A 9,805-nucleotide genomic window follows, 5' to 3' on the forward strand; every position below is an offset into this window, starting at 1 on the left:
TTTAATTCACCAGAAAAAAATTATTTCCAGCTGACCAAGAACTTTTCATTAAGCTGCAGGACATAAGAATAATCCCTAGCGATTAGGGTGCTGACACAGGAGATGTCACATCTGGGTCCCAGGCCTGCCCCACTGAGCTGTACAGGTAAAGCTGTTCCTCTTAAAGCAGTCTGAGACCAGCACCTCACAATATGCTAAGTGGAAGACCTGATTTCAAATCCCTGCTCTAATTCAGAGAAAGAATGCAGAGGCGCTTCCTCTCCCTTATCAAGAGAAAGCTGCTCAGTTTTGAGTTTCAGAGAAGTGGGCATAGCCTCCTCATTTGGTAAATCTGTTTGCTTTCATAATAAAGCCTTAGTTCAAAGCAAAACTTTTGTGTAAGAATGAAAAAGAAAAAAAAAATACCACGGATTTACCTAGAGGCCTCTTCATTTACTCTCCCTTCACTTCTTTCTCCCAGCAGCACTGCTCAGTACCTACATGAAGCAATTCCAGGTGCACAGCTTCTCTCTCCCATTCAGCCCCCTGAGGAAACTAAAACCAGGAATTTATTCAGTAACATTGCTCCTCCTCAAATTTCTCAATTGTTCATTAAAAGATGTGTTCTAGAAAACTGCTTACTGAGGGCAGAATTCATTTCACCTACCTTTCAACATCCCCGGTGCAACTGTCTGCATCAGAACTAGTCACACAAGAATGAATTGATTCTCAGAAATTCATCTTGTCCATTTTAGCTATCTAGTTTGGGATGCAGTTGCCTAAACATAGGTGTCTAATGCTATTTTAGATGCTCTAGGGTATTCACCTGGCCATTACTCCTGAAGGACACAAAACTCCCACTGTGGCACATCTGCTATCCCAGTGCAGGTGACAGATAACTATCTTCACTTGGAGTAGTACTGCGGTTCTGCAGTGAATCTCCAAATACTTCCTATTTACTATGTACCAGCTTGGTTTGCAGAGCAGTTTTGATGTGTGCAGGCTAGACTCCTTTAACATTTGTCCTTGTGGCAAAGGCAGCCAAAAGTATCCTGGGGTGCATCAGGAAGAGTGTTGCCAGCAGGTTGAGGGAGGTGATCCTCCCCCTCTACTCAGCCCTGGTGAGGCCGCATCTGGAGTGCTGTGTCCAATTCTGGGCTCCCCAGTACAAGAGAGACATGGAGCTACTGGAGCAAGTCCAGTGAAGGGCCACTAAGGTGATTAAGCAATTGGAGCATCTCTCATATGAGGAGAGGCTGAGAAAGCTGGGACTGCGCAGCCTGGAGAAGACTGAGGGGGGATCTTATCAATGTATAAGTGTCTGAAGGGGGGGTGTAAAGAGGATGGGGCCAGACTTTTCAGCGGTGCCCAGCGACAGGACGCGAGGCAACAGGCACAAACTGGAACACAGGAAGTTCCGTCTGAACATTAGGAGAAACTTCTTTACTGTGAGGGTGACAGAGCACTGGCACAGGTTGCCCAGAGAGGCTGTGGAGTCTCCATCTTGGAGATATTCAGAAGCCATCTGGACAGGGTCCTGTGCAACGTGCTCTAGGTGATCCTGCTTGAGCAGGGGGGTTGGACTAGATGATCTCCAGAGGTCCCTCCCAACCTCAACTGTTCTGTGATTCTGTGATAATAGGTTACTACTAAGCCAAAAGTTCCACTCCAAATTCACTCCAGATGTGCTCCAATATTTAACAGAGACATCAGGATCCAAACCCATAACTGGCTCTTCAGACAGTTTCAAGTCACACACAGTTGGGACACACAGATCAGGGGACCTGACTAAACCCTTCTGAAGAAAAACCCAAATTACTTATAGCAAAAATTTAAAGTCCTCAGAACCAGATGCTTCAACCTACTGATCTGCCCCTGTTGTGCTGAATAAGTTCCCAACACCGACCAGGCCTACCTTTGGTTAGATGTGTCCCATCCACTGATGAGTGACTGAATACATAAGCATCATTCATTTATTATCAGTTTTATTCTACTTTCACTCTATGCCTTCTGTGCTCTATCTTCATCTGTCAAAAATAACAGCTAGAACAATTCAGTGGATTTTTTATTATTATTATTTGTGCCAGTGGCAAACGATCGAATTAATTTACCAACTATTGAAATAAAATTTTAAAAGGTGCAGCCAGCTTCCAGGCTTAGATGGTGATGGGAAATGGCATCAGAACTGCCAGCAAAGACACAGTCTTACTGGTTTCCTACTTCATGAGAGAAAATAAACTTAATAAGCCAACAGAATTGTATACAAGAAACATTATCAGTAGTTTCCCCTTCCAATGGAAATTAGAAGAGTCAGTTTCGGGCCTGAGAGAATAAAACTTCTTACAACAAGTTAATTTTTCTTTAACTTTGCAGCCTTTAAAATCTATCAGACCTTTGATCTAGAATTTAAATTTCTACTTTTTTTGACCAGTTATCCTCAATTAATCCTTACTGCTAAGTTAAACTATAACTTCTAAAGAATAGGTAAAGGCACTGGACTATTTGCATAGTGTATTAGCTGTCAAAGTCCTGGATCAATTCTTGCTGAGGAGAATGAAAGACATGCAGAAGCAAGGGATTCCAATCCAACAAAATCATTCAAAACCTTACATTTTATAGGTAGTAGCATGACTCATTTCTTTGATTTAGTATGAAGTTATCTATCTTTCAGCTTTTTAACCGATGTTAGAGGTCACCCTTACAGTTCAGCAGCCAAAAGGCTAACAATTATGCTGCTGGTAGACTTCTGTTATTTGACTCAGACAGTCCTTGCTGAACAGCGTGGAAGTGCAGATTTCCCCTCATATACACAACAAAAGAAGAGAACAGTTCTTTAAATTCTAAAGCTTTTGCACACTATTACCTGCAGTTACATAGTAACTAGGCAGTTTTGAGATGAGATGTTCTCTTCTATTGAAAGTGCTTGCATTTGGCTACTGAAGATAGGTACACTGGAAGGTTAGATTTTCTGTCATGATTTGGACAGGCAGAACTGAAATATAACACAGAAAGCAAACGCACTATATGTTGTCTCTCGCACACACAATATGTAGAGTTTGACAAACCATAACAAAAACATGTCCTTCAAATCAACTATTTAATATATGCAGAAGTTTAGCCATGGGCTTTAGTTGTATTTCTCAAAGTTAGCATGCTGGCAAGTTAAGTTTGCCTGTAATGCAAGTATGTAATACATCAGGTTGTTTTCCCAGCTGTGCTCATTAACAGCCAGACTCAAGAGAGCCTCTGTCCAGGATATGTCATTTTAGACTTAGCTCAAGAATCTAGAAGACAAACAGAATATACATGTATGCACTGCATGCAGTATGCACTGAAATATATAAATGCAAATGTAAAAAGCCAGCAAGTCAGCTTCACAATTGACTTTTCAGTATTCTTTTGGAAAACTATCCTTGTGTTTAGATGTGATTTAATGTCAAGAAGTTTCTTTCCTGCTATCCCGTACAGATTTCCTTTTCTTAATTCCATCTATAAACTTCCAGTTATGTAGTATCACTTTTTCCCCCCAGAAAAATTCTTCCATCTTCCATACTTGAGTTTAAAGTTATAAACAAGATCACTGATACTATGTATAACTGCTGTCTGTCTTTTAAAGATGGTGGTAAAAACCTGGTAACTGCCTTTAGGAAATCAATTATCTGAAGTAAAAGATCCTTCTAACCAAGGTATAAATACACCAAGAAGCATCTCAGAGTCTCAGCTTAGCAGAAAAAGAAGATCCATAAATCTTATCATGAGAAACATCACAGAAATAAGCATCAGACAGCCATAAAAAGATAAACAGTTAAGTCGTGTCTCTCCCAGTGTAGGGCTTACAACGCACTTACTGTTGCTTTTGTTTTATAACTGCTTGAGTTAATAAATCAGTTATCTAATTGTAGGCACAGGGACAGATCCTTACAGGTTTCCTCTGCTTAGATTTGTTTACTGAAATGCCGTTAGCCTGACTAACAAGCTGACGATCCYATCAACACATCACAGAATTCAAGAAGAGAATTCAGAATAAAATAACTCTATAGCTTGAGGATGCAATCATAGCATTACACTGGTATTTCTCTGTTTAAGTATTGATTGTTTTCATTTTCCAGGGGTGTGCTTGGCAGACAGTTTTTTCACTTTGAAGTGTCCAGAACTGGACCAGAGATGTTAATCATCACTGAAATGTCATCATCACATTCACTGCTGGTTTCTTCTGTGAATGTCAGTTACAAATTCTTAAGAACACACTGAATAACATGTGCAAAAGAAATAGGTAAAAGATGCCAGTTAAGTTCAGAGAGTACATAGTCCATTTTACTGGTTATGTATCATAACCTAGTTAGAAAACAGGTAATAAAACATGTGCTGTAAAGCTCAGCAATTCAGACAACAATCTTTGAAATATTATTTTCCCTGAGGAAGTGAGGGAAACTTATAGAAAACAGCCAAATTTGGGGGTTTTGATCTATTTCCTCACACTAGCCTGAACGTAGGTTAAATCCCAGCAACATAAGGTAAGAAATCAAAATAAACTAGAGGAATGTTTGAAATTCAGCAGTCGTAAGACAGCCGCCTCCTTACTGGATAATTCTGTAGCTCCTACAATATATGTGAAGTTTTTAACTGTATCTTACTGTAATCTGTATCTAATGCTATCTAACTGTAAATATTTTAATGTTTTGGATATGGCTTCAGTATCCTAAAAGCACATGTGGATTGCTTGAAATAAATATCAGTTTCTGTGCTAAATTGCAACACTGTCAGCTGAAAAATAAGCTAAATTCAGAAGAGCTCAGTTCTATTTCCAGAAAGAATTTTTTTGTGATCTGAGGCAAAACCAATTCATGTTAGATTTTATACAATATACTGATGAATTAATGACTCAGAGCCATCTGCTTTACAGCAGAGGAGGAAAAAAAAAAAAAAGAAGACAAACCTAGCATTAAATACAGATTAAGTTTACACAACATAAAGACCCAGCAAGTCCATGCAGCTGAGTAGCTGATGTCCCATTCATCCTCAACTGAGAGCAAAGCCTGAGCAGGGAGGTCTCCCCCTCCACACCATCTCCAGAAGGCAAACTCTGAAATCAGACCTGGACATGCAAGTCTCCCAGCTGAGGCGAGAGAAGAGCAGCACTGCCTCTACTCTGTGCCTGGGAGCCTGCATCAGGCACCCCTTCACAGCGTGGACACACACATGGCCCAGGAAGGGAGGAGGAGAAAGCAAGCCYGTGCACCAGGCTCTGTCCAAGAAACAGCAGCTACAAGTGAGGAAACCTCCACCTCCTCTTCCAAGCYGCTCACCCTGGGTTCCCGCAGCATCGCAGATGTTTACAGGCCTACAAACATCACCCCTGACCCCAAGACTTTCAAGATACTCTAATTAAAAGTCTAATTAAAAATTAAATAGTTTCAACAAGAAGCATTTTCAAGCACAAATCCAGACTCTGATCCAGACTTTATAGAAAATATAAATACAGCCATGCTTTTAGAGCTAACTTGCCTTTTAGGCAAAGATTGAAAGGCTTGGATTGAAAAATAAAATCTAAAATATTCTGATTGAAAGCAAGCGTAGTAAGGAGAGTAGGTTAGCTGCCTAACAGAGACCTTGGAGCCTTCTTACTCTTTCATCTACTCATTACTTTGATTGTTGTTATATTAGACACATCACAGTGACACAGATGTGGCTTTAATCACAGGGCAGGACTTACCAACTGCCTAGGAGAGTGCAGCCACTCTGACATTATCCCATCAAGCACCCAAGAGTCGCTTTAGAGATACAGCTGTTTATCTGACACACATTTAAAGAAATAGTTGCCAGATGAGCATGCAGGGAAAACCTTTTTAAAGCAGTCAGCTTCCCCCACCAATGCCTCACACTTAAAAGTAAAAAAAAAATAGCAGTGCCTATCATTTTGCACACCAAGTTTTGCCATGAAATGCTGAGGCTTTCAGTGGGAGTCTTGCTTGTTGAAGATAATTATGGCTTAGCATATTACTCTAGTATAAAACACTTCTATATTGAAAATTAAAGACGTTTGAGACATATCAGTTGCTCTTTATGCTTTGGGCTTGATTTTAGACTAAGATCTGCATTTGAAGCTAATTCAGCCGCAATGCTGGGTACAAATGATGAAGCATCAAAATTATTCTCCTCAAAAAGTATCCAATTCTGGAGGAATTCTAGGGGTCAAACTTTGGCCAGCCAAGAGACTTTAGCAGGCTGTAGGCAACTTCAGACTGAGATTCAAGTATGCAGTATAATCAAAAGAACTGTATATTTTTCCTACTTATTTCTACTKTTGTTTGGTTTTGGGGTTCTTTGGTTTTTTTGGCATGAAGAACTCATCCAACTTGTCTTGTRCCTTTGTTCTTTCAGCTGTTAAAGGAAATAACAGCATAATATTAATTGTTCAAAGTCACCATGATATTTAATGTACAAACATTTGCATGGCATCCACCTAGTATGGTGATAAGCACAGTAAAAATATCTAAACATTGACTGATGTGTGATGTTTTTCCACAGGAAAACAGACATGAGAAAAGTGCATGAATCAAGGCAGGGAAGTGAGAGCAAGGATGCAGGGAAGGAGGCGAATACACCAAGGACACTGAAAATCTCCTCTGATCCCATGTACAAACAAGATGGGATTTGCACCCTTATTGCAGGTGTGTACCCTAAATACAGAGCCGTGCTGAAGGAGATGTGGTCCGTTTCTGCTGAACCAGTGCTAGAGACAGCTGGCTCCAGAGCAGCTTGCAAACCCGCCAGCTCCACATCCCGTGGCCGCTCCCCACGCTGAGCTCAGCAGTCACATCTTCTTCCTCCTCYGCCCTTGCCACTCCACACCCCTCTTATCGCCGCTCACCATTTCTAGCACAGAGGAGGGACTTCCAGAGCCAAGCGTGACAGTTGGTCAGMAGAGGACCATAAATCCCTGTGCTGATCTAATAAATGCAGTCGACACCTCCTTGATCTCCTGCCCTCAGCTCTCCCTGGCTCAGTGACAAGCTCAACACAGAGGTAGACATGGCCAGGACTGAGCATGAGCCTGCAGACAATGGGAAAAGAAAGCTTCTGGCTGCAGAGCTTGCTCCCATCCCCCTGCTCCCTCATCTAGTCATTAACTCATTATTAGTTACTAAAATCGCTAAGAAGATAAGACTTGGGCTATGTGAAGGAGTAGTATCACCCCTTCCTTCCTATGTCCCTTTTTATGGCATATATTTACTCTGGGAACAATGACCGGCCAAGCCAGACAGAGTGGGGAAAGCTTAGCCAGCAAGCGGTAACAAAGAGCTCAGGCTTAAGGGACTCAGTGATGTCAGGACTGTGGTGGTGYTGCACATGCCAGAAGCAAAAATTCAGGCAACATTTTAAAAGACTGTATCTCCAGAAACTTTAAGGTCAGGGATCTTAACCATCTTCAGGATTACATGGAAGCTGAGAAGGAATTATAAGATTTCAGGGATATCTAAAAGTCAAATTTAGGAGGCAAAACTGACACAATTGTATGCCAAGTTCTGTGGTAGAGTTATGACTGTACACCAGTCGTCATCTTTTTTTATACTAGAAGTTTGATCCAAATAAGAATCCTGTCCCATTCAAAGTGACTCCATATATCCTGCTCAAACCTTGCACCCGAGCTGTCATTTGGCAAGAGATGCTGCTTCAAATCTCTGTCTGCAGCTTTCTCTGTGCAGGACTAAGACCTTTCTTTGCTCTTCTGTGGATGCAGAGTTGTTCTCCTGAATTGCAGCCCTGCGCAACCATTAGAAGGAGAATAATTTATCCTAGCTTATCCTAATTTACCTTATCTTAGCCCATCCTTTACTCATGGTTTCTTGTGTATCAGTTGCTTGTTTCAGCACCACAGACCCCTGTAAAGCCACTGAGAGTCCATGCATCAGCAGTTCTCCTGAAGGCATGCAAGAAATTCAAAGAATGAAGTGTAAACTTTCTCTCCCTCCTGAATTTCTCAATCTGTGTGTTCAGCTATACCAGAAACCTTCGCTGCACCCTTAAATATTAACACAGCTATTCTTTTGATGTGGGATTCCTCATTTTCATATGAATAAATGATTAATTGTCACCATACTGAGCAGGTACAACTTTTATAACTATATGAATCAGCACTGTGCCAAACCCTTTAAGAATAGTAACAGTGTTCAAGCATTTATTGCACTTTATTGCTTTCTGGATCATTTAAAAGGAGTCACTGACAAACAGTCATTTTACACAGGCTTAAAAGTTTGCATTGGATGTACTGAGTGTTTCTGTATTTCAAAATGCAGACATACCTTCTTTTCCAGCAACTTAAGGCTAGGTCTTTGACAGAAAACTCCAGTGTTTGTTCACCAAATGCTACTATTTGCAATGGCACGTCTTGTGTGTTACCTGAGGACAATTTTAACAAAATTTTGAATACAGTACTGAGTACTGTTCTAACAATCATGCTGGCTATGGTGATGTTCTCCATGGGCTGCAATGTGGAACTAAAAAAGTTTTTGGGCCATGTAAAAAGACCCTGGGGTATTTTTGTGGGTTTCCTTTGCCAGTTTGGAATTATGCCTCTCACAGGCTTTGTGCTGTCAGTGGCCTTTAATGTGCTTCCTATTCAAGCAGTTGCGGTGCTGATCATGGGATGCTGCCCAGGTGGAACAGCCTCTAATATCCTTGCCTACTGGGTGGATGGTGACATGGACCTAAGGTAAGAGCAGTTATTCTCTAAAAAGTTCATGTGTCTTTTTATGCCGTAGACTCCATACTGAAAAAGTCTGTATGACATTTGTCTTTGCTACCTGGCCTATGCTTGTTGGAGCTTCCTTCTTGTAGAGTTGTTTAGTTACCATAACAGTAATAAATATAAGCAGAACAGCAATTATGCTCTGTTCATTGAGAATTCATGAGGAAGATAACATGATAAGATTGTGTATAGCATAAACTGTCTTCATTATAAAACCTTAGATCCTGCTGAAAAATGGACCAATGAACACCTCTAAAATACTAAGGATTATGAAATCTTGGTCTAAGAGCCACATTTGTGATTTTGTTTCTCCCAAGATCTTGGGCAATGGAAAAAAAAAATAACAGAGAGTTTTAGGAACTGAATCCTGTATATGAAATAGTGGCTATGCAATAATTTTTAAAGTAATGTTTCTTGAAAGAGACCATCTGTGGAAAAATATTTTCCCTCCTTTTCTGTTTTATACAATGAATAGACCTGCAAAGCTTTTCTCTTTGGCAACTATTACAAATGAAAATCACTTGTGGTAATTCTATCTGCTCCTGGCACCCTATAGAAGTTTTCAAACTGAAGGAAACTTTAATGCGATACAAGTCACAGCCCTCCATGTTGGGTACAATGGAAAAGTTCCTTTGGGGCTAAATGTGATGATCTCAATGACAGGTAATTTGGCTGCAACTTCAAGATGCTGTGAACTCAAAAACTGTGATACATAAGGCAGCTGACATGCTCTTTGACATCAACCACACAGTAGAAGTGAACCCAGCTCCTGATGCAAATTCAAGGTGGCTCATTAACTCAAACAGCCTTTAAAAGAGCTATTTTTTTTAAATCTTGATCACTTTGTTCTAAAATAAATAGAATCACTTCTCTGTTTCCCACAGAGTAACATAAATTGCAACATTAGGAAGTCAAGCAAAGGAGGCAGGAGACCTGCATGGATGAGCAAGGAGCTCCTGGCAAAACTCAACCAGAAGAAGGAAGCATACAGAAAGTGGAAAGGGGGACAGGCCACTTGGGAGGAATATAGGAATGTTGTCAGAGTATGCAGGGATGCGACGAGGAAGGCTAAGGCCC

General features: G+C 40.7%; 1 protein-coding gene across 1 annotated transcript in view; it reads left to right on the forward strand.

Moving 5' to 3' along the window:
- Positions 1–8,270: 8,270 nt before the first annotated feature.
- SLC10A2 (solute carrier family 10 member 2) overlaps positions 8,271–9,805 on the forward strand; it is an 11,179-nt gene continuing 9,644 nt past the window's right edge. Inside the window, exon 1 of the mRNA XM_026089655.1 lies at positions 8,271–8,692. Coding sequence (XP_025945440.1) covers positions 8,271–8,692 — 422 coding nt within the window. The remainder of the gene's footprint in view (positions 8,693–9,805) is intronic.

This window comes from Apteryx rowi, unplaced genomic scaffold (assembly GCF_003343035.1).
Source record: "Apteryx rowi isolate R43461 unplaced genomic scaffold, aptRow1 scaffold_824, whole genome shotgun sequence".
NCBI classification, from domain to species: domain Eukaryota; kingdom Metazoa; phylum Chordata; class Aves; order Apterygiformes; family Apterygidae; genus Apteryx; species Apteryx rowi.